Source organism: Tupaia chinensis, unplaced genomic scaffold (genome assembly GCF_000334495.1).
Source record: "Tupaia chinensis unplaced genomic scaffold, TupChi_1.0 Scaffold000674_2, whole genome shotgun sequence".
Classification (NCBI taxonomy): Eukaryota; Metazoa; Chordata; class Mammalia; order Scandentia; family Tupaiidae; genus Tupaia; species Tupaia belangeri.
In genome coordinates, this window is record NW_006160198.1 from 3,021,402 (window position 1) to 3,046,696 (window position 25,295).

General features: G+C 39.4%; 1 protein-coding gene across 1 annotated transcript in view; it reads left to right on the top strand.

Annotated features, from left to right (window-relative positions):
* The window catches only part of PLA2R1 (phospholipase A2 receptor 1), a 138,268-nt gene that overhangs the window by 22,861 nt on the left and 90,112 nt on the right, over positions 1-25,295 (top strand). Inside the window, exons 2-4 of the mRNA XM_027776501.1 lie at positions 6,280-6,663; positions 8,990-9,163; positions 19,711-19,884. Of these exons, the coding sequence (XP_027632302.1) occupies positions 6,280-6,663; positions 8,990-9,163; positions 19,711-19,884 (732 nt within the window). The remainder of the gene's footprint in view (positions 1-6,279; positions 6,664-8,989; positions 9,164-19,710; positions 19,885-25,295) is intronic.

The window sequence follows — 25,295 nt, forward strand, 5'->3', positions numbered from 1 at the left end:
GGGGGGCTGGCACACTCTTCATTTCTCTCCCAGGATCAGTTCTTTCAAGAACTTTGCACATGTCTTTTGCTACAAGCATGAGAACTTCCTGGCTTACTGGTTTGGAAAGTCATAGTAAGAATCCAAATTTTCTGCATCTCAGTCATAAAGAGAACTATATAACATCCCTTTTTACTACAGAGTAATCTTAAGAACACCATCAGATCTGAATCCATTGTGTGCTAGACAGGATAGATATAGACAAACCCAAATTTGGGAAGCTGGAGAAAAAGGTCACTACCTCTCAAGAGAGAAGCTACTCACCTTGATAATGGCTACATTATGAACCCCCTTCCCTGCCAAAGCACAAATACTGTCAGAACAGCAGGGAATAGATGCAAGAGAGGCCACAGGGCAGGAAGTGTGTGAGCCTGGCACTAGCTGTGTGGATGGATGGAGTGGAAGAGATTTCAGACACAGGGGACTGGGGTGGGAGATTGAAACAGGATTGCAGTCTGCAAGCTGTGGCTTCCTAATAGCTTGTCTTAGACATTGCACTTGACATGAACCATGTGCTTGAACTTTTCCTTTCACTTCTCTTAACATGGAGCAGGTGATTTTATGTGTGTAGTTGGATTAGGCGAATACTATCATCGTGTGATGTATTAGATACTAGAAAGGTTTTTGCTTGAAATGCCACCATGAAAAGAGTATAATTTTAAGAATTGTTGTATTGTTTGTTGTAGGTTTTTTCCTTTCCTTCTTTTTTTTTTTTTTTTTTGTCAAAAGCACAGAACTTCGTGGAAACTTAACAGTCTTAGCTTTATCTTATTCACTTAACACTTTAGACCTTTATTCAGGCATTTCTCCTGCATTAGCAGTCCAAGGCAAAAAGAAGGAGAGGTCATCAGACTGGGGTGCCCTAAGTCAAGTAAGTGCAAGAGCCTCAAAATAAATGTCCTCCAGTTGGCACTGCCCAGAGGATCAAACTATAATCACATCTGCAGCCTTCAGACTTCACAGCTTCTTGCAGCTTCTTGGCACCATAGGAATTGGCTACTGCCTAACAGCCACCAGAAAACCTGAAGCCATAAAAAGTCACTGTACTACCCTTTCCAGAATCCTTGCATTCCATTGGTCACCTACTCATTGTTTCTTCCCTCATTGAAATGTCTCTCTGTTGACTAGATTAACCACTCCTTTTCCTTTTGCAACACCATCAAGTTGACTCCTCAGTCTCCCCTGCTGGATCATAGCAGTAGTTTCCACACTGCTCTTCAGGTCCTTTCATGACCACTCTCACTCCATCTAAATAAGAACTCCTCTGTGGACAGCAGTTTAATGATTCCACTTCATTAGTCTCAGCACCCAAAACAATGCCAGGCACACTGCAGGTAGGTAGACTATAGTATAGCTCAGTCTCAATGTTGTCTCTTGTTCACTTTCATCCAACAAATACTATATGAATTTTTTAATGAAATTCAAGTCCATTATATAATGACTCCAAACCACCTGTTTCCAACTTCCCATTCTACCATCATCCAAATCTCCATATAGATAGACTCTCATCACCCCAGAACTGATTTTCTTCATCATCTCTATGTTTGGTGACATTCTCTCTGTCTAGAAAGCCTTTGCCCTACCCGTCGCTGCTCTATACATTGACACAGCTCCCCCACTACACTGAACATTCTGTTCACCATTGTTACAAATATTAGGTCCATAATAAATGTCCGTTCATGAAAATGTAAGGACAGGGCAGGAAGGAAAATGGTGGTTGATTTCTTTGATCTTCTAAGCAAAACTTTCCCTCCTACCCCTGGCTTCTACCCTGTTGTGCTTGTATCTCTTAAGTATTTTGGCATTAAGTGATCATTATTTCTGTACACTTTAATGATTCCCAGGTAGAACATTAATTCCTTGTACAATGACATATATATGTATGTATGTGTGTGTGTGTGTGTGTGTGTGTGTGTGTGTGTGTATTCTATCTGCAAGGTTTCAAGCACATGCCACATTTATTTAAGGCTACTTATCTCTTCCACTAGAGGGAAAAAGAGACAGAGACAGAAAGACAAGCACTCCCACAGTATTTTATCCTGCAATCCACTCTGAGTGTTGGTCAAACTGGATCATGGGCACTCATGTGCATGCCCAGTATGTATAAGGAGATGCAGACTGGCATCTGACACTTGAACCCTGAGACTTGAACTCAGAACCAACCTGTGTGGGTCCAGTTTCATTACCACTGTGTTACTATCTGACCTCAATAGCACATGCCACATTAGGCTCTTAATAGATGTTTGTTGTTTAAAATTTCAAGTTTCCTACTTCAAAGTGTTCAGCAACAACCTATGGCAGTTCATTTTCTTCTTTTAAAGCTGTAAATGAATGTATGTGAATAAAGCTACACCTGGACTGAATATGGTCCTCACAGAGCATATTGACATAAAACCTGTATCCTAAGACAAAATAAATTTGAGGAAGACAAAAGTAAAAGAATGTTCAGTTAAATGATCTTTGCTGTCCTAATCACCTCTAAGGTTCATGGTTCTGAGTTTATGGGTAAAGCTAGTCTATGCCACACCCATATTCTTTCTGGAATATACTTTATCCTCCATTGAAAAGGGGTAAGTACATTTTTGTACACATGCACCCCTCATAGCCAGAAAATCTGATGATATCAGGGAGTCCTGCTAACCTCACCTGTGACATCAGCTGGGTATCTGGTCAAGTCAAAAGTTTGATCCAATTTCTTCTGCTTTATCACTTGTTTTTAAGGGCTCATTTTAGGTACAATTATGTTTTCTTTGGAGTTGATGAAAATTTCTTTTTTCATTAGCTAGGCAGTTTCCATCGTTCCAGAACAAGTGGATACAGCTTTAAAGGATAGATATTATGGCAAATTCCTCTCTTTATACCTACTTCACACAGTGTCTCAGCACTATCTATGAGCCTGGCAACAACGCTCCAAACAAGCGCTCAATGAATGCTTGTTGAGTGAATGAAAGAATAGTCCATATGCAGTCATAAGAGGAATGCCCTGAACTGCAGTCCAACACTTGATCAAGGAAACATTATTCTCCTGCTCCTTGGAAGAGTACATGTTACCTCGTGGGGCCAAAGAGTGGGTCTGAAATGATATCCTCCTACAAGGAACTCAAAAGTAGACAGTAGGATCCTTGTTTTCCATGGATTTTATTTTTAAAAAGAAGGATAGAATTTAGCTCATAAGTTATTTCTTAGTAAATCAATCCTTTCTCTCATCTTAAACTTATAATTATAAAGGGAAGTATAATAACATTTTCCTGCAAAGAAATTTAGTAATTCTGGCAGTACTTCATTAATCACTTAATCAGTGTTCAAGCAGAACTGATGTCCTTGACATATATAATCAATCTTAATTCCTTCCACATTTGCTTTTCATCATTTTTGAAATCCAACAACTACACACACTAAGGATTGGTGGCTTATTTTTGCATTAGAGTTTTGTTAGCAGCAACTCATATGTGCATACAATAACAGTCAGAATATTGATACTTGCATTGGGTCTCCTCACAGTTGATTTGAAAACAACTGTTCTCTTCAGTGAATTTATGGAGCTTAATGGTGCCAGGATCAGAGTCTATTATAACTTAATGGGAAAATTAGTTTAGGTCATTTTTAGCTTATAGTATTTGGCACGTGTATTGTTATTAGTAAGCCACAGCTACTTGTTTATGAGGTATTCTTAATAACTTTTCTGAAGCATCCTAAAGCCCGCTGATATAGAGGTGTGATAACACCCCAAAATTGAACAGCCTTGAATTAGGTTTGTCTAGTGATTTCTGCTTTGGAGCAGTATTTTTTTTTTTAATTTGCTTGAGACTTCATGTGCTCACCAGAGAGAGAGAGAGAGAGAGAGAGAGAGAGGAAGGGAGAAAGTGCTCACATGGGGGATGGTCTCGCTGCCATCCCTTTTCCTCTATTTCTTCTTCTTTTCAGGATTTTGGGTACACAAAGCACACTCGGCCATGTGGGATACAGCCACCTTAACCACCATGCCACAAGCTGACCCTGGAAAGGTATTTTTTATGATCACCAGTGTTACTACAGAAGTTCTGATTCTGCCGCTCTTTTTCTCATAACACTTAATAATTTGGAAGTTTAAAAACATTATTTATTCATTCCAGAACTAGGATTAGGTTGTGTGCTTTGCATGTGTTATCTAATAGAATACATGTAACATCTCTATGAGGTGAGTATAATACATATTCCCAGTTCAGAGAAGAAATATGAGACTAACAAAGATCAACAATCTGTCCAAAGTTGCACAGCTGGTCTTTGTTGGGTCTGCCTGATTCCAGAACTCTCAACCATGAGCCAAGGAGTCTGCCACCTATCTTAGGTGTATAAACCAAGGCTAGTATGTAAGTTGGAGAACAAGATATGTTTGAATATATATAGTAGCTAGAAACTGAACTACAAAAAAAATTATTATAGTAAAATAATTATCTTTTAATGAAAAATTAATGGAACCCTGAGCTAGCTAGAAAGCAATTAGTAGGTTACAACAAAAATTAAGGTTAACATTCTACCATGAAAAGGTGGAAAGGAGAGCCAGAAAGAAGGTTAATTATCAGAGTCCATATCATATTGGCAAAAGGGGGATTTGATTTTGAATGACTATTGCTAATAACCATACAGACATGGCCTTCATTAGGAAAACAAATTTCCTGATCCAAATGAAATCTCCCTAAAATCATTCATTCTTTCTTCCCACCCCCTTCTCTTTGCTCTAATATATGGTGATCAAAGTAATTTTCTGACAACTAATTCAACTCCTCAAATATATGGCTGTAAGTGAGCTTATCAATTATTAAATGAGATATCACCTTCATTAATACATTGACAATCTTTTTTAACAGTGTCTTAAGTGATTTTAGTTACTATGAATTAGTTCTCTTCAGCCTAAAAGAACTTTTACCAAGATGAAGCTTTGTCCCTTCACACCAGTACATGAGGAGGCTCATTCTGCATTGCCCCAACATCTCAAAGTCCTCTCCCTGCTTCTGCCCTATCCTTTAGGACTAACTTGTCCTAAACTCAAGCCATTTTAAAAGAACTCGATAATGTCTTTCAGAAATGTGAAGAATAACAGGAAATAAAATATGAGAGGGGAGCTTAGCTAATGGGAGAACAGAACGCTTGGGCCTGACCAGACTTTCTAAGTTGAGGTAACCTCAGCAAAAATAGGCCTAAGAGTCAGCTACCGGCTTGTTCATCAACATCAGCACTTACTAAACTTCTATGATGTGCTCAGTACACTCTTTGCTTGGACCAAAGACTTGAGCTAATTTTCATCTTCAAAAAAGCTGTGAGAAAGCACGTTCACAATTACGGTATAATAGGTGCCTTCCACACCAGGAACCAGGTACAATCAGGTAGCAGACAGGTGGCTGCCATGTATTCCCTGGCTGCGGTCCCAGCAGCCACTCACAAGTAACTTGCCCAAGCCCCTCCTTCTGGGTTCAGAGGGGAAAGCTCAGAGGTATATCACAAAACACATACTTTCTCTGCATGTCCAGTGGCTTTTGGTTTCCACCAATGTCATATGTTCTAGCATCTGTCACATATCTGGATGTGTGGCCCCAGCTAGTGTCCTGGCACCTACTTGCTGCTCACAACCAACAAGGCTACTCCTGCTAAGAGTCTGTTCCCATAACAAAATGTGCTGGCCTTCCTGCTCTAATAGACCCAGCAAATGTGAAGAAGCAGTGTTTTCTCCACAGCCTTGAATCCTGTATCAGGACACAATAAAACATTCCACTTATATCCTTTAAATTTCCTACAGGAACTTGAAGGTAGAAATTTTTATTTTAGTAGCTCTTGATTCATCTTTCATGTTTCTAACATTTCAGGCATTTATCTGAAGAAAACCAAAGGGTCACCATACCCCTGGGCACCCAATGTCTCTCCCCACCATCCCTGAGTATAACCAACCCCCACTCTCTATACTATGTGCTGACCTTCTCTGCCAGTGTCATACTTGAGTGGATTATCAAGTAGCCCTTATGTATGGCCAAGAAATTCTTAGATCAAAAATCTCCTATGAACTCTAATAAGTCCTTTTACACTTCCCAAGAAACTCCTCTATTTTGTGCAAATAAACTCCTGCATGAAGACCCTACCCATCAACCCCAGATCCGTCTGAAATGGTTGGCAGCTGTGACATACCACAGCTTAGATATGCCTCATAACACTAGTCAACTATTAATATATGTGAAAATTTCATACACATTTTTTATGTTTTTGTTTCAGATAAAGGGATATTCATTATCCAAAGTGAAATCTTCACGACATGCATTCAAGCAGGTAAATCTGTACTGACCCTGGAGAGTTGCCAACAACCAAACGAGTACATGCTGTGGAAATGGGTTTCAAACCACCAGCTCTTTAACATAGGCAGCAGCGGTTGCCTGGGCCTGAACCTATCTGACCCAGAGCAGCCTTTAGGCATATATGAATGTGACTCTGTTCACGTTTCCTTGAGGTGGGGCTGTAAAAGGAAGATGATCACAGGCCCACTCCAGTACTCGGTCCAGGTGAAGCAAGGCACCGTGGTTGTGGCCTCATGGAAATATCTTCATAAATGGATTTCCTACATGTCAGGCGATGGAGACATTTGTGAATATCTGCATGAAGGTAAAAATTTGAATCAAAATGCTCTTGAAATGGTATATTTATAAAATTTGTCCACAAATAAAAGATATGTAAAGCAATATGTGAAAAAAATAAAGAAAGCTTGGGATATAAGGGACTTCTGGTAAATACATTTTAGTTTCTTCCTAGCTCATGATAAAAGCATTACTGGAGTTTTATAATGGACATACTAAATTCTGCTAAAGAAGCAGAACTTCTCAAAAATCAAAAGTGTTGCAAAAAAGCATTGAACTGCATTTGAGATTGATGGAAAGGAGGAGAAAGAACAAGAGGACAGGAGGGAGAGAGAAAAGGAAAAGAGAAGGGGACGATCTTTGTAGTGCACATTTTTCTCAGGACCAATATAACCACTCCCCCAACAACACTTCTCTTATTGTAGAAACTCAGTCCGACCTATAGAGGTGTGTCTATAGGACACCTCAAATGGCTCTGAATGCCTGGCTGACATCTATGTGAAGGTCATGTTATAAGACCCTTGACAATAAATGATAAACTATAGTCAGAGTTACTTGGTTTGTGCTAAGTATAGTTTGCAGGCAATCATCACTTATGGAGAGACTTTCCTTTTCCATAGTTCTATTATTTTTTGACAGTATTTTGGCAGTCTTAAAAGCTGAGGCTAGCAATGTGCTGGGAATTCAGGCCAGTCCCTGTCTATTGTGAGAAAGTGGTGGGAATCTCCGCAGCTGGTCCGTTCACCCCACGACCTATTGATTTAATTAAGGGTGGACCTGCTCCCCTCATCATAGAAAGACCCAATTGAGTCATGAAAAATTCTTGTTGATTCCTACTTAAGGCCAAGGATAACAGATTATTGCAATACGTTGAGAAAGAAGCCAGCAGGTCATCGCTAGTGGCCATCTGTCTTCTAGACCACTCACTGTACAGACGGTCCCCAACTTAACCTTTAAACTTACTATTTTTTTAGACTTTACAATGATGCAGGCTGCTGCTGCTGATGGCGTTGGCTTAAAGAATAAGCATCACATTTTTCACTTTCAGTGTAGTACTCAATGTATTAAATGAGATATTTAATGCCTTATCATAAAGGATAGACCTTGTATTATATAGTTTTGCCTGACTGTAAGCTAATTTAAGTGTTCTGAGCACATTTAAGGTAGGATAAGCTATAATGCTTGGTAAGTTGGGTATATTAAATGTATTTTCAACTTAACACTATTTTTAACTTACAGTGGGTTGACTGAGACATAACTCCATCTATAGAAGGTGCCCAGACAGTCATCCCAGTCATCCTAGTTGGTCCTCTTTCTATATAGGCTGTTTGCCACACAGCACCCCAAGTGATTATTTTTAAAATGGACAGCTGACCATGTCACTTTCCCACTCAAAATTCACCAGTGACTTCCTGTCACCCTTCGAGTAAGCTCCAAAGTCCACACATGGCAGAGAGACGGCCCTATTTGGGCTGACGCACCAAGACCCCCTTGTTACAGGGCTCCTCGCTCTTCCTCTTTCATCCCACACAGTCTTGTTTTGAGTCCTTTCTACTTGCTATTCCTACTGTCTTTTCCAAAGGCTTGCACACTCACTTCACCCAGTCCTTCAGAGAGGCTTTACACTGACCACCCTGTGCAAAGCAGTGTTCCTCCACCCCTTCACACACACACACACACACACACACACACACACACACACACACACACACACACACACACACACACACACACACACACACACGCAGTCATTCTGTTTTCTTATCTTATTTTATTTTTCTTTTTGGCACTTATGAGTACCTGAAATGATATTTTGTGTTTACATATAGTTGCTTTCTCTTTGTTTCTCCTCACTAGAATAGATGCTCCACATTAAAGGAAACTTTTGCTGATTTGTTCACTACTCTGTTGCCAGTACTGCTGGGCACATTAGATGCTCAATAAATACTTGTTGAACAAACAAATTACTAAATGTTGATAGAACTATTGAGGTTTAGAGACTGATGGTTGATATATTTGGGGGCTGGAAATTATTTTAAAGTAAAATCTCCATTAATTTTTCTTCTTATCTATGTACATTTATGTATGCTTCTATAGCTGCGCATCACAGTAAACAAACAAGCAGATAGATATACAAGCAAACCATTTATCAGTGCTGCCCCTGAGCCCAGCAGTCAGCCTAGCATTTCCATAGATACTAAATGGTGAGACAGTGAGGACCTGAGGCTTACTCTGGTGTAGTGAGTGTCTGCCCCTAGGAGAGATTCAGTAAAAAAACGCATTAATTTTGTGGCAGTTTATCCAGACGGAGCTGACATCATATTTAATTGATCTTATACATTTCTTTCTCCTAGATTTGTATACAATCAAAGGCAATGCCTTCGGAATGCCATGCATGTTTCCCTTCCAATATAATCAACAGTGGCATCATGAATGCATCCGGGAAGGTCGGGAAAATGACTTACCATGGTGTGCCACGACCAGCCGATATGAAAGAGATGAGAAGTGGGGGTTTTGCCCAGATCCAAGTAAGAATAAATCTAGTCTTCTCTATACATAATGAATGAATCAAGGATGATTAGAAAGTTGTCTGTCTCTAAAGAAAAGCTCTGGGATTGATAGATTGAAGTCTGAATAAGCACTCTGATTTCTTTAATCCAAATTTTGATTTTGGGTTTGTTTTTGCCTTGAAAAGACAATTCTGATGAATATTTGTTTTTTCCCTTATGTTCAAAAGATGTTAATTAGCCATTCTTCATTAAGCTCAGTGCACAAAGATGCTGTAACTGGAATCAAATTATAATACTCTGTGATCTCATTAATCCCAGCTTCCCGGCAGGATACTTCAAAACAAACCTGAATGTGTAGAAAGCTCAGTTACCTTTTCAGTCTGTTACCTCTTATGAGCAGCTGAAATTCTCTACATCCAGACTGCTTGTCTTGCCCATTGTCAAATCCAGGCATCAGCTGGACCCTCGATGATCTTTCTAGAATTGCAGTCACCTTCATTATTTCTTGACAGTGGTTTCTCATCTTGACTCCCTTTCCTTATTACTTTCTAGCAGTAACCTCAGAATTTTTTTTCTCTTCTTGATTTTCAAGGTCCAGTGACAGCTACCGTTTTTTGACTTTTTTTTCCAGTTATTGCTTTATTATTCTATTTTTATTTGGCTAAAAGTCTTCCAGTTATTAAGTATTAAGAAATATATATACATATTCATTCTATTTTCTGAATTCAATTTCCTTCAGTTTGGTTCCTGTGAGTCAAAGTAGAGCTTTTATAATCTCTTCATCTTCTGTGCTTGCCTCCACTCCACATACATAATAAAATGCAACAAATAAATCAGAAACAAAAAAAATGAATAAAATTTTTATAGTAACATAAGAATAATGTTCTAATCTAAAGACCAATATGGCTTAGTAAGTGGAAAAGAGTACAAGTTCTGAAATAATACAAACCAAGACTGGAGTCCTGTTATGGTCATCGCCATCGTCATCATTCTCCCCAAACCCAGTTCATCTTTTCAGCATGTACTTCTGAACCAGGATCCCTCTCTTTGTTGCCAGTCAGCAAGCACTGAGCTAGGCAAAGTGATGAATGCTGAGAGTTTTAAGACTTAGGATTCTCCCTTCAAAGAACTTAGCATTTAGATGAGAGACAGGACAGATTGGACAAGATGATATGAGATATTGACCAACCTCAGTGGACACCTTAGTGTGAGTTGGGAGCTCCAGAGGCTCATGGATGCTATTAACCTCTTAGCTACTGGAATGTGAGGAAAGGCTGACAGGAAGCACTCAAGGAGCTCAGGACAATGGCAATTCACTAACAAGCAGGAAAGCATTTTATCATTTAATAACTACCAAATCACCAGCCTTCTCTATCTGAATCTGAGGGCATGTGTGGAGGTGCACATGCATGTAATCCTTACATTCCTTGAGTTCTTGAACCAGATATCATATTATTTACATCATGTCCTCTTTCCATTTCCACCTCCAATAGATGCCACTGTTGAAGTAAATGAGCCAATATTAATAAAATTAACACATATTTCATGTGACTGTATTACTGAATACTTTTTTTTCCCAACTACAATCTTCTCCTTAAGTTTCTGAGAAGAGCCTTACCACCATCCACTGTCACTGGTAGCCAACTATGGTTTCCAGTGGAAGCCTGGGGTTATTGTGCCCAGGGCTTTTCATGCCCCAGACTATCTATTTGTTCAGCTTTCTGTAGCTCAGAAGTTTCTTCCACTTGACAGTCTGCCAGATTCTAGCTCACCTGACCTTTACCACAACCAGCGGAGAGCGTGTTTGTACAGTACTGGCTTACAGTTCCAGTTTTCTTTTTTTCTTGTTACATTTGGTTCCTAGTGGCCAATATACTTCAAAATGGCATGTCAGAGATTGAAATCTCAGCAAGCCAATAGCTCTCTCCATGGGGTCAACAGGTAAATAGGACAGAGAGAAACTAATAGAATAAAGTAAAGATTCGCACTTCTGTATCTCATCTTTCTTACATGGAAATATTTTGTAAATACCTCAAAGCAAAATGATCCTGCCTTTAAAAAAAATGTTGATTGTGAGAAAAATTTAAATTCAGTACTAAAAACATGAATGAGAAAAAAAAAGAAAATACATACACAAACACACTAGCAGTGAAGGATGTGATAAAATGTCTCAAAATAAGGATCGTACATAAGGATCCTTCTGGGTTTTCTTAGAGACAATTCTGAGCCATCCTAAGTCTTTGTTGGTGTGTGCCTTCCATAGATAGAAAGTCATGCTTGATATCTTTTTAGCATACCAACTTTTGGAATGATCTGATTGCCCTGGAACTTTATTCAGTTGATCTAGTTTTGATCAGTACCATGAATGGCATAACAGGGCAAATTGGTACCAACATAATATGTGATTGACAACCTTACCTGAGCCCTCAACATCAATCAGCAAAGCTGTATGTCTCTCTTGCATGTGGCATTGTCACTTTGCACAACGGCCATACCAATGCTCTATTTTCAACAGCTTCTGCCCCCTAGCCGTTCAGCCCACTTGGGTATGTACCCATCTTCTCCTTTTCCCTCCTTCCTATCCAAGAGGATGATGTTCCCTCTACCCAGGGAACATCACCTGGGCTCTAGATCTTCCTGACCAACGTTCTCTAACCAGTATCTCAGTGGTTATCAAAGTGAGGTCCCCATTCCAACAGTACAAATATTCCCTGAGAACTTTCTAGAAATGCAAATTATCAGTCACATCCCAGACCACTATATCAGAAATTCTAGAAGTGCAGCCCAGCAGTCTACACTTTAACAAGATTTCTAGGTGGTTACAGACTACATTCTCCCTTAACTGGGTCCTTCATTAGCAATTAAACCTGTTCAAGTCTTAAAATAACATCTTAAAAATAATATGACTTCTTCATTCTGCTTCCTGAAAATACCTATCTCTCTCATCCCCTGCATAGACAGATTTCTCAAAAAAATTGTCTATACCTCCTGACCTGGCTTCTGTTCTTTAGTACACTGTCTCTTCTTCATGTCTTTGACAATGCATGCCTGGCCTCCATTTTCACAAACCATCCATTAATTCACTCATTCAGCAAATATGTATTGAACATGTTGTGTGCCAGGGAACCTGCTGGCTGCTGGAGTTATAACTACAACTGTGAACAATGAAAGTAGTGTCTGCCCTAATGAAACACACTTTCAAGCATAATACACAAATGGATACTCACACTTTTTGAGAGGGGCTACGTTAAAAAAACAAAACCAGCATTACAAATGAGAAAACAAATAGAAAATTTGAAGTCCTGAGAAGGTTTTTCTGAGAAAGTTGTACTTAAACTAGACATGAGTAGGGGTTATCAAGACAAAAAGTGAGGAGAGGAATGAGATACCCATACAGAGGCACACGGTATACTGTGTGCCAAGAAGGTAGGGTAAGTGTGGTCATAAAGGGAGTATATATATTTTTAATAGAACTAAAAATAATAAGAAAACTAACTAAAAATCAACATGTTTTTGATTCACCAGGCACATGTTCTAATAATTCTAAGCAATAGCGATGATAAAATACTCCCACCTGTCCAGGTCAACTTCCTTCCCACGGCCATCCTGCCATGCAGCATGTCGCTGTTTAAAGGCTCTTTGGGAAAGAGGTTAGTGCAGTCTAGGAAAGACAATGTGGTGAAATTGCAGTAGGTGAGGGAGAGAGGGACAAGACTCTCTGGAGGGTAGAGGCCAATTCATGTAGAAGCTAGATAATTTAGATTGTTATTGACCTAATTTCATTGGCAAAAGTAAGCCATAAAAGGATTTTAAGCAGGTGAATAATAAATGTTCTTTTAAAATTGAAGGGTTACTCTGGTTCTTTCATACTGAAGGCTTGGAAGGGAGCAACACAGAAAGCCTGGAGACCATTATAAGGCTAGAGCATTAGTTGGCCAGAAATGTGGGAACTTGGGTTAGATGGTAGCAAGAGGATTGGAGAAAAGTATACACACTGAATTTGGAAAAAGACTGAACAGGACCTGGTTGTCAGGAGCTCAGCTGGGCTGGACAGAGAATACTGAGCTGTCAGGTGTTAGAGTAGTTAATTAAAGCAGTAAGCTAAAATGAAAGTGTTAAGCCTCAGTTCACTTTCTTTTTGGGGGGGGGGAGATTTTCGCTGTAGGGCGCGTGCGCTCGCCAGACAGACAGAGAGAGACATAGAGACAGAAAAAGAGAAATCACCCCCCAGGGGGGATGGTCACGCTGCAATCCCTTCTCCTCCATTCTCCTCTCGGGATCTTGGGCACGCACGCACACGCACCCAGAGTGAGTTTTAAGCCACCGGGTCCGGGACGCGAACCGTGGTCGACTACGTGGGAATCCAGCAGCATAGCCATTATGCTAACTGCTGGTTCCCAGCCTCAGTTCACTTTTGAGAGAGTCCTGAACAAAAGGATTTTCTGTTTTATGGACTTTGGGGTCAGGGATAAAATGAGGAAAAAGAGCTAGAAGCAGAAAAGTACTGGATACTGAGTCCGAGTAAGAAGCACTCCCTCAGTAACCTACCCCACCAACCTCAGCAGGATCACTTGAAGAGGACCTTGGCCCAAAGTCTCAGATATAAAGAACCCTAGGAAAGAAGGCACCTGGGGCTAGGGATGCAAATACCAAGAGATGGGTCAGAGGGGGCTGAGCCCTTCACTGTAACTTCCTACACTGGCTGTATGCCAATCCTGGAGTTGTAAGGCAGCTCTCCTCAGTGAGGACTGCCAGGCAAAGTCTTTATCATTGCCGATAGTCAGGCTTCAAAAAATCACATATAGGTTTGGGTTTTGGGGGGGATTTTGTTGTTTTGTTTTTTAATTCTCCAAAGGGTGCTTACACTCACAAGAGAGGCAGAGAGACAGAGAGAGAAAAGGAGGAGGAGAAATCATCCACTAATGGGGTGTGGTCACACCCTCCATTTTCCATCTGTTCTCTATTTCTCCATCCTGTTGGGATTTGAGGTATGCACACACATGCACCCACCATGTTTTCTAAGTCACCAGGGCCAAAGAACTCAGAGTCCAGTCAGTCATGTGGAATCTAGCTTCTCTAACCACTAAGACTATGATGCAAGCCCTACAAATAGATTAACAAGAGTCAAACTCCTCACTGGTAATAATGGTCTTGGAGGATAAAGAAGAACCTGAAGGGTTAATTAAGACCCCAGGTTTTTACATGTAGCTCACCCTATGGAGATTATAATTTGGAAGAGAAAAGTAAATATTCCAACTGGGACATGGTAGGAATAAGTCAGTTGTGCAGAGATTTGGACTAGACAGTGAGACATAATGGCCTTTGTACATTTAGGAGTTCTAGGAAAAGAATCCTTAGGGATGGGTTAGCCAGCTTAGATCAAGTGTAGACTAGAAAGAATGGGGACTCAGGACCGTGTCTGAAGATCTCCAACATTTAATTTGAATAGAGAAGAATGAACCAGCAAAGGAAACTGAGAAGGAACCTTCAGAGAAGTAGAAGGCTAACTAGACATGTGAAATCCAGAAAAGAGCATAAATCAGCAAGGAAATAAGGTCTGAAACAAAGCACCTACTGAATTTAGCAACATAGAGGTCATTGATAGTCTTAACAAGATATATGTTAGTTACACATTGCGTAGGTTAAAGAATAATTGTAGGGGCCAGCCCCATAGCCTACTGGTTAGTGGAGCTAGATCCCACATGGCCAGCCATGGTTTGAATTCCCATTCTAGCTACTTGAAAAACACATTGGGTACCGGTGCGTGTGTGTCCAAAATACTGACAGGATGGAGAAAAGGAGAAGGAGGGATTGTGACTTGACCACACCCCATTGAAGGTTTTTTTCTCTCTCTTCTCTCTCTTTCTCTCTCTCTCTCTCTCTCTCTCTGCTTTTATTTCACTTTCTAACAAATGCACACAACTTCTGGTAATTTTTTTAAAAGCATGAATGGAAACTATAAGAGGATGAAACACTTCCTTACCCATTCTATGAGGCCAGTAGTACCCTGACACCAAAATCAGACAAAGACATCAAAAGAAAACTGCAGACTAATATGAATATAGATGCAAAAATTCTCAACAACATGCTAGCAAACATAATTCAACAACGTTAAAAAAAAAATTATACAGCCTGACAAAGTGGAACTTATTTTAAGAATGTAATAATAATTTAATAATCCGAAAATCAATGAGTAAAATATCTATATCAATAAAGGATAAAAATCACATGATCCTCTTAATATATACGGATAAAACACTTGATAAAATTCAATATCCTTTCACTGAAAAAAAGACTCAAAAAACTCAAAACAAAAAGAAATTGCTTCAACTTGATAAACAGCATCTATGAAAAATCTACAGTGAAGGGACCAGCAGTTAGCGTAATGGCTATGTCGCTGGACTCCCATGTAGTCGACCGTGGTTTGCATCCCGGCGTGTCTGAAGATCTCCAACATTTAATTTGAATAGAGAAGAATGAACCAGCAAAGGAAACTGAGAAGGAACCTTCAGAGAAGTAGAAGGCTAACTAGACATGTGAAATCCAGAAAAGAGCATAAATCAGCAAGGAAATAAGGTCTGAAACAAAGCACCTACTGAATTTAGCAACATAGAGGTCATTGATAGTCTTAACAAGATATATGTTAGTTACACATTGCGTAGGTTAAAGAATAATTGTAGGGGCCAGCCCCATAGCCTACTGGTTAGTGGAGCTAGATCCCACATGGCCAGCCATGGTTTGAATTCCCATTCTAGCTACTTGAAAAACACATTGGGTACCGGTGCGTGTGTGTCCAAAATACTGACAGGATGGAGAAAAGGAGAAGGAGGGATTGTGACTTGACCACACCCCATTGAAGGTTTTTTTCTCTCTCTTCTCTCTCTTTCTCTCTCTCTCTCTCTCTCTCTCTGCTTTTATTTCACTTTCTAACAAATGCACACAACTTCTGGTAATTTTTTTAAAAGCATGAATGGAAACTATAAGAGGATGAAACACTTCCTTACCCATTCTATGAGGCCAGTAGTACCCTGACACCAAAATCAGACAAAGACATCAAAAGAAAACTGCAGACTAATATGAATATAGATGCAAAAATTCTCAACAACATGCTAGCAAACATAATTCAACAACGTTAAAAAAAAAATTATACAGCCTGACAAAGTGGAACTTATTTTAAGAATGTAATAATAATTTAATAATCCGAAAATCAATGAGTAAAATATCTATATCAATAAAGGATAAAAATCACATGATCCTCTTAATATATACGGATAAAACACTTGATAAAATTCAATATCCTTTCACTGAAAAAAAGACTCAAAAAACTCAAAACAAAAAGAAATTGCTTCAACTTGATAAACAGCATCTATGAAAAATCTACAGTGAAGGGACCAGCAGTTAGCGTAATGGCTATGTCGCTGGACTCCCATGTAGTCGACCGTGGTTTGCATCCCGGACCTGGTGGCTTAAACCTCACGTCGAGCACGTGTGCATGCGTGCCCAGGATCCCGAGAGGAGAATGGAGGAGAAGGGATTGCGGCGTGGCCATCCCCCCTGGGGGATGATTTCTCGCTTTCTGTCTCTCTGTCTGTCTGGCGAGCACAAGCACCCTATCGCAAAAAAAAATAAAAACCTCTCCAAAAAAAAAAAAAAAAAAGAATTGGCACAAATAGCCCCAAATCAAAGGAATCTAACATAAGTAGCACTGTGTAATTTGCAGTATAGGTGTGATCACCTACAAACTTCTCACCTTAACTGATTAGTATATAGAATTCAGACACCTTACTACAAAAGGCTGTATTGAAAGGGTAAGACCAACGCTTGGCAAATATGGGAATGAGATCATTTGAAGTATCCTCTGGGTCTTTTCTTCTCATGCATATAGCTTTGGCCTGGGTATAATAATTAAGATTTATTGTCAAATCTTTCCCGTGGCAGAAGATGAAGACAGATGCTCCATTCCCAGTATTGTCTCCCTCTCTCCCCATATCTGGCCTTCTTGTATCCTACTGTTTTCCAGTAGCCCGGGGACTGCTCAGACCTGCCCTCCTTGGAAGAGTTTTACATTTTTTCCTTCAAGCCAGTCTTCCCTAGAGTGTACTTCATGGAACCTCTACATTAAAACCAGAAGTATGTTTTAAATGCATGCTCCTGAACCCACTGCAGACCTACTGATTCATAATGTCTGAGACTTAGAACAAGAAATCTGCATTTAAAAAAAGTACAATCTGGTTAAATGATTCTTAGTGCACATTAAAACTATAAACATTCCCCTGTTCCCCTTCTCTTTTTTTAGAGATTTTTGCCTTAGGGTATGTGTTTGGGTGGGTGGGGTTAGTGAGAGAGAGAGACCGTGAAAAGGAAAGTGAGAAACCACCTCCCACACCCCATCCCTTCCGCAGTCCCTTCTCCTTTCTTCTCCCGGGATCTTGGACATGCATGCACATGTGCCTGGCGTGATTTTCAAGCCACCAGGTCTGGGACTCAAATTGCAGTTGCCCATGTGAGAATCTAGAGACATAACTGCTATACCATCTGCTAGCCCCCAACCCTTAGGCCCCTTTCATGGTCTCAGCTGTCACACGGAAAAACATGACTAAACTAATGTCTGAAAACACTCAGTCTCAGTACCTCTGAGGGAAGGCCAGCATTTTAACTGAGACAATCTGTAAAGATTCCTCTCTTTGGGGAAATTTCAGCCACCAGGGCACAAAGGTTACTGAAAATTCTCCCCTTCCCCCCTTCCTTTCTCTTCCTTTCCTTCAGTGATATTCAGTGACTGCTTTGTCTTCTGTCCTCCTTCAGTCTTGGATCCTTTTAGAAATACATATATCAGCCAGAAAACTATAGATAACCTTGGGTTTTTATGTGATTTAATAATTTCTGGTTAACTAACTCAGTTCTGAAGAATGTGTGTTGCTACCAGACATGAAAACAAACTTGCCACAATTCCCAGGGGAACCCTTTTACTATTATGGGAAAAGAAAACAAACAAAAAAAGATTAATTGCCAAGTGAGTCTAAAGTACACTGAATTGAAATGAGCCATGTTTCTTTAACTACAGAACTTCTCAGAGCCTTTAATATGCTAATGAACATTGGGAATTTCCCAGAGGACACTCTCTCTGCATTATGTCTCAGGTTTTCTTGGGGAGCCCCTTGAAACAGTCTTCGCTTTGGTGAAGGCTGTTGTAGAGTGTAGCAGGTTGCCTGTCTAGCAGTTGCACTCCCACATAGCCATGACTCATAGCGTCTACATTCTGAAAGTCCCTGGCTCAGCTGGATTTCTAGTCATTACTGTGCTGCTTAGTCCACAGAGAACTAAGGTTTAAAATTGTAGCCAAATTACTCAAACTTGGTCTTAGTTACCTGTTGTCTCAATAAACTTACTATTTCAGAGCCACATCCATTCTTGATTAAATATACTTTTAAGCATACATGCCATCTCTGGCCAATGTCTTACAACTAGGTTTTGATTCTACTTTTCCTGGATGAAGAAATTTTCTTTAGATATCAGTATTCTTGTGTTCCATGTTTATTTGAAAACTTGTATTCATATTTCTATTGTGTTCTTTTTTTTCTAACATTTTGGTTTTTGAGGAGAAAAAGCTACTGAAACAACATTCATGTCTATGTCAAATAAGCATTGAATTTTACAGATTTTAATGTAAAGTTCTAAATGACTGCTTCTTTTTTTCTTTCGTTTTTTTGTTTGTTTGTTTGTTTGTTTGTTTGTTTGTTTGCCATAGTGTACATGCACTCATCTGGGAGACAGAGAGACAGGGGATGGACACACTGCAATCCCTTCTCCATTCTCCTCCTGAGATTTTTGGGCACACATGCCCACACATCCAGCATGAGTTTCAAGTCCCTGGGTCCAGGACTCAAACTGCAGCCCGCCATGTGGGAGTCCAGAGACTTAATCACCATGCTACCTGCTGGCCCCTAAATGACAGCTCTTTAAAGAACTCACATATTATTTTCACAAATACCTTCACTTTTATCTCCTTCTCTAAAACTTATTTTGGCCTAGGTGGGGGCATGATGGAATAAGGACTTGGATCCCACATGGCTGGTTGCACGGTGCAAGTCTTGGACGTGGTAGCTTGAGAAACATACCAGGTGTATGTGCATGTGTGCCCAAAAGTCCAAAAGAAGAGAAAAATGAAAAAGAAGGAATTACAGCATGACTATTTCTAATGAGACTTTCTCTGTTCTGTCTCTCTTTCTTTCTCCTCTCTCTCAGTGAGTATACACTCCCTCTTGTAGTAAAAAAATAAAACAAAACAAAACAAAAATATATTTATATTATTTTTCTGGAAGGGATCAAATCTTCTTTACTGATACTTTCTTGAATTTCCTTAGATAAATCTTGAAAGAGTTAACCAAAATATGCCAATAGGATAACAATGCAGATTTCTTCATGAAGGCCTAAGCAAGGATGGATGGGGCCCTGAAGTTTTAGAGGTTGCAGTTGGAACCATTCCACTGAATCTATCTTAGAAACATAATGCTGTGTAGATAAAGTAAAGCCGTCGAGAATGTCTCAATGGACTTTTTTTCTAGCCTCTGCAGAGATAGCGTGTGATGCTGTGTGGGAGAAGGACCCCAATTCACACATTTGCTACCAATTCAACCTGCTTTCATCTCTCTCTTGGAGTGAGGCACATTCTTCATGCCAGATGCAAGGAGGTGCTTTATTAAGTATCACGGATGAAAATGAAGAAAATTTTATAAGAAGTAAGTAGGCAGATAATGCACATTCATATTGATGCAATAAAATGGCAGTTGTTACCAGTTATGTAAGCATATGCAAAAAAATAGAATCTGGATAAAAGTCCCTTAAAAAATTTTTGTCTTTTTTTTTTTAATGTGATCCAAATTCTCACCCAGAATTTTTTTTTTTTTTTTTTGGAGAGGTTTTCGCTATAGGGCATGTGCGCTCGCCAGACAGACAGAAAGAGACATAGAGACAGAAAGCGAGAAATCACCCCCCAGGGGGGATGGTCACGCCGCAATCCCTTCTCCTCCATTCTCCTCTCGGGATCTTGGGCACACACGCACACGCACCCGACGTGAGTTCTAAGCCACCGGGTCTGGGACGCAAACCGCGGTTGACTACGTGGGAGCCCAGCGACGTAGCCATTACGCTAACTGCTGGTTCCCTCACCCAGAATTTTCACATGAACTCTTGAGTTGTTCCACCTATTGTTGGCTGTGCCAACAGTAGTATATCGGTACCCACTTGGCACCCATTCAGGTCTTCCTTAGCTTCTCTCCTGGAGAAGAAAATTTGAGGCCACAGCAAAGGATCCAGGAAAGTTGCATCTCTAACAAGTGGGTCAGGGAGACATCTAAACTTTAGTAATAATCCATGCTTTCCTGGAGATCTTACCCAATCCATTTCCATTAATAAAAAAGTAAATAGTTGGTCCAGCCCATGGCCATGACTCACCATGAATTCTAACCATAGAGGCTTGTAAGACATGCTGGGTGCATCTGTGTGCATACCTAACTTCCCAACAGGATGGGAAAATGGAGAAGAAGGGATTATGGCATGACCACATTCCATTAGGAGATGCTTTCTCCCTCCCTCTCTCTCTCTGGCAAGTGCACATGTCCCCTGGCAATTAAAAAATAAGTTATTCCTTAAACCAAATCTGTACAAATGCATCACAGACCTTCTGATGGATGCCAAAAGCCTTAAAATTTTGTAGAAAGAGCATAAGTACACACATGTTAAATAACAGTACAAGATAATAATCTGACATATTAAAAGAATTGTGCTGGGAACCAGCAGTTAGCGTAATGGCTATGTCGCTGGACTCCCACGTAGTCGACCGCGGTTCGCGTCTCGGACCCGGTGGCTTAAATCTCACGCCGGGCGCGTGTGCGTGCGTGCCCAAGATCCCGAGAGGAGAATGGAGGAGAAGGGATTGCGGCGTGACCATCCCCCCTGGGGGGTGATTTCTCGCTTTCTGTCTCTATGTCTCTCTCTGTCTGTCTGGCGAGCGCACGCGCCCTATAGCGAAAACCTCTCAAAAAAAAAAAAAAAAAGAATTGTGCTGATGAACTTGGACTTGTGTTTCATCAGCACCTCAACTGCCCTTTTATTTCTCCTTTATAAATTAAGTATACTTGTACATAATATCTCTTAACAACTTTTTGGAAATACTAGAAAGTGCCATAAGATTAGAAGCCTTCATAAAATTTTTCTTTTTTTTTTTCAAATTTTATTGCATGCAATACATGCTTAGTTTAGAACAATTTTTTTTAAAAATTCAGACAAACTGAAAGAAAAGCAAATGAAAAGGTCCTTATGGTTCTAAAAACTAGAGATAACCTTGTTTTTATGTAAAAACATGTAAGTGCATGGGTACAGACATAATATTTCATAAAATACTATATTGTCTAAAAACACGAGATGGCTATTATGCAGTGGTTAGGACCAGAAACCAGAGAGCCATCTGCTTGGGTTTGAATTTCATTTCTACTGGTTAGTGACTTAAATTACTCTGTGCCTCAATCCCCATCCCACTCCAATCAAGTGGAGATAACAGAAGTGTCTACTTCTTGGCATGGATGACATTTTATAATTCAAGTGAAGGTTTGAAAATTGCCTGGCACAAACATTCAATGTTGCTAACTACAGTATGCATGTAGTTTGGTAATCTGCTTATTTCCTTTGTTTTTATATAATAAACATCTGTTTATGTCTATAAATATGGATCTGCATTATAATGTTCAATGTTTATATAGTAATATAGATCAACAATAGTATATTGACCTAATCTGCTATTAGGGGTAGATAGATAAAATTATTTATTTTGCCTTTATCTATTTGTCACTATTTGTATAAGGTTTTTGCCATAAGGTATATGCACTTGCCAGAGAGGAGAGAGACAAAGAGAGACAGTGAAAAGGAAAGTGAGAAATCACTCTTCAGGGGGAATGGCTACACTGCAATCCCTTCTCCTCTATTCCTCTCCTTGGATTTTGGGCATGCATGAACATGTGCTCAGTGTTATTTTTCAAGCCACCAGGCCCAGGACTTGAACCATGGTCAGCCATCTGGGAGTCCAGGGCCTTAACCACCATGCCACTTGCTGGCTCCTATTTGTCACTATTTTAAGCCATCCCCACACACAAATTTGTTCATAGATCCTAACTATTTCTCTATAAATTGATAGAAATAGATTCTATCTGGGTAAGCAAAGAAGCACACTTCAAAGATTTTGAAAGTCATGAATGACTTCCAGAAGGGTTGTAACAAGTGAATGAATAGTGCATACTCACCCTTTCCCCTTAGCCACATGAAAGTGGAAAATTATCATGGAATTGATTTGGGTGAGTTTATTGCAAGAGAACACCAGTTTCCAAAATTATTATCAGCATGTAATGTCTGTATAAAAGTTTGCATGCCATTTATGAATTACAATAGTTATCTATCTAAACTGCCAGGAATTCTCATGAGAGGGTTTGGGAGTTATTCATCAAATGAGTAACTATTTTTGAAAATAAGGTACATCAGAGACTTTGGTTTAAATGCTATAACTAGACTTTGAGAATTGTTTAGGAAAACAGGAGTAGATTTATAAAAAATTAGAATGTGTTCTGACCAAGGTATTTTTTAATGTCCAGACTAATCTGTCTCTTGCTAATCACCAGTGAATAATAATTATGATATAAGGAATACTGAGGTGTTACAGATATCTAGAAATAGTCAAAAGATTTATGTTTGAGTGTGTTATTACAGTATTGTGGGCCACTTCAGTTATAAAGGTAAATAGACTGGGTTTTTTTGTACATTTATATACAGATTATAAATTGCACAACAATTTTACATATGTTATTAAAACAATTACACACAGGTATCTAAAATAGTCTAAGAGAACAATAACTCATATTTTCATGGTTTAGTTAAATTATCAAATTTAAAATATCACTGGCATTTACCTGGAAATGAAATGTGGAAATTTTTCGCTATATTATCAATCCATCTTTCATTCCAGCTCTTGTCATCACAAATCAGTTAAATGAGTTAATCAAAAGATGACATGATTGTATACATAGAATGCCCAGTGGTCTCCATGGAAAATTTACTGGAAGTAGTACATGAATACAGTAAAGTTGCAGGATATAAAATCCATATACAGAAATCAATAGCATTTCTATATACAAATAACAGGCAGACCAAGATAGAACTGAAAAAAAGCTATTCCATTTACCATAGCCACCAAAAGTATAAGGAATAAATCTAACCAAAGAAGTTAAAAACCTCCACAAGGAAAACTATGAGAAGCTAAAAAAAGAAATTGAAAAGGACACAAAAATCTAAAAGGACATCCCATGTTCCTGGATTGGAAGAATTAATATAATCAAAATGGCAATTCTACCCAAATTAATCTACATATTTAATGCAATGCCAATCAAAGTACCAGACACATTCCTCACAGATCTAGAAAAGACAATCATAAAATTTGTCTGGAATCATAAAAGACCCTGTTTTGCAAAAAAGAAAAGGACACAAAAATCTAAAAGGACATCCCATGTTCCTGGATTGGAAGAATTAATATAATCAAAATGGCAATTCTACCCAAATTAATCTACATATTTAATGCAATGCCAATCAAAGTACCAGACACATTCCTCACAGATCTAGAAAAGACAATCATAAAATTTGTCTGGAATCATAAAAGACCCTGTTTTGCAAAAAAAATTCTGCACAAGAAGAGTGGAATGGGCAGCATCTCACTCCCTGACCCAAAAATATACTACAAAGTTGTGGTAATCAAAACAGCATGGTACTGGCACAGAAACAGACATGTGGACCAATGGAACAGAATAGAATCTCCAGAAATAAATTCCCAAACATACAGTCAACTGATTTTTGACAAGGGGTACCAGTCAATCCAGCAGGAAAAGGAAAATCTCTTCAGCAAATGGTGTTGGAAAAACTAGATTTCCACCTGCAGAAAGATGAATCTGAACCCCTACCTCTCACCTTTGACAAAAATCAAGTCAAAGTGAATCAAAGATCTAAATCTAAGACCTCACACTATAAAATTGCTCCTGGAAAACACTGGGGAAACTCTTGGAAACATTGGAGCAGGGAAAGACTTCTTAAATAAGACCCCCAGAGCACAGTCCATAATCCCCAAAATAGACAAGTGGGATTACATCAGACTAAGAAGTTTCTGCATAGCAAACAAAAACAAAAACAAAAAACAGTAATTAATTAACAGTCCTCAGAATGGAAAAATATTAATTAATTAATTAATTAACATCCCTCAGAATGGAAAAATATTTTTGTAAACTATGCATCAGATAAGGGACTGATAACCAGAATACACAAGGAACTCAAGCTGCTGTTTTGAAAAAAGATGATCAACCCTATAAAAGAAGGGAGAATGAGTTGAAAAAACCACTCTCTAAAGATGACATACAAATAGCCAAAAGGCATATGAAAAAATGCTCACCATCCCTCATTGTAAGGGAAATGCAGATCAAAGCAACAATGAGATACCACTGAACTCCAGTCAGAATGACTAAAATTAAAAAAAAAAAATGATAAGTGCTGGTGGGGGGTGAAAGGGGAACTCTCTTACACTGCTAGTGGGAATGTAAATTGGTCCAGCCACTGTGGAGGACAATGCTGGGACCATGCAGTTAACACAAGCTGAGTATGAAAGAACTGTCCTTTGTGTCTAGAGCTAGGACTCGGCTGAGAACTGTTTGTAAGGTCAACAGTTTTACAAGTTCTGGACCTCACCTCTATTGTGTTACTGTACTGGTCTGCACTCAATTCCTCTGTCATGGGCCTTATTGCCATATCCTGGTACCCCATAAAGGCACCCCCAGCCTTACTATAACTTTTACAATAATCCTGAAAGAATGTGGATTCACTAAGGCGGCAGCTGCGTAGGGTGGCGGCTACGAACAGGAGTTACTCCCATTAGACTCATCCCATCCTCCTAGAAAATGTCAATAAAAAATGTTACATTCACTTCTCCTACTGAGGATTACTAATGGGCGAAGGATCTCAGTAGCCAGGAGGGGCTCAGGGACTCATCCACAAGGTGCTGTTACCCCAAAGACCATAAGCCACCCTTACTCTCAGGACAAGGGAAGATTGCCATTCCCCAAGCCAC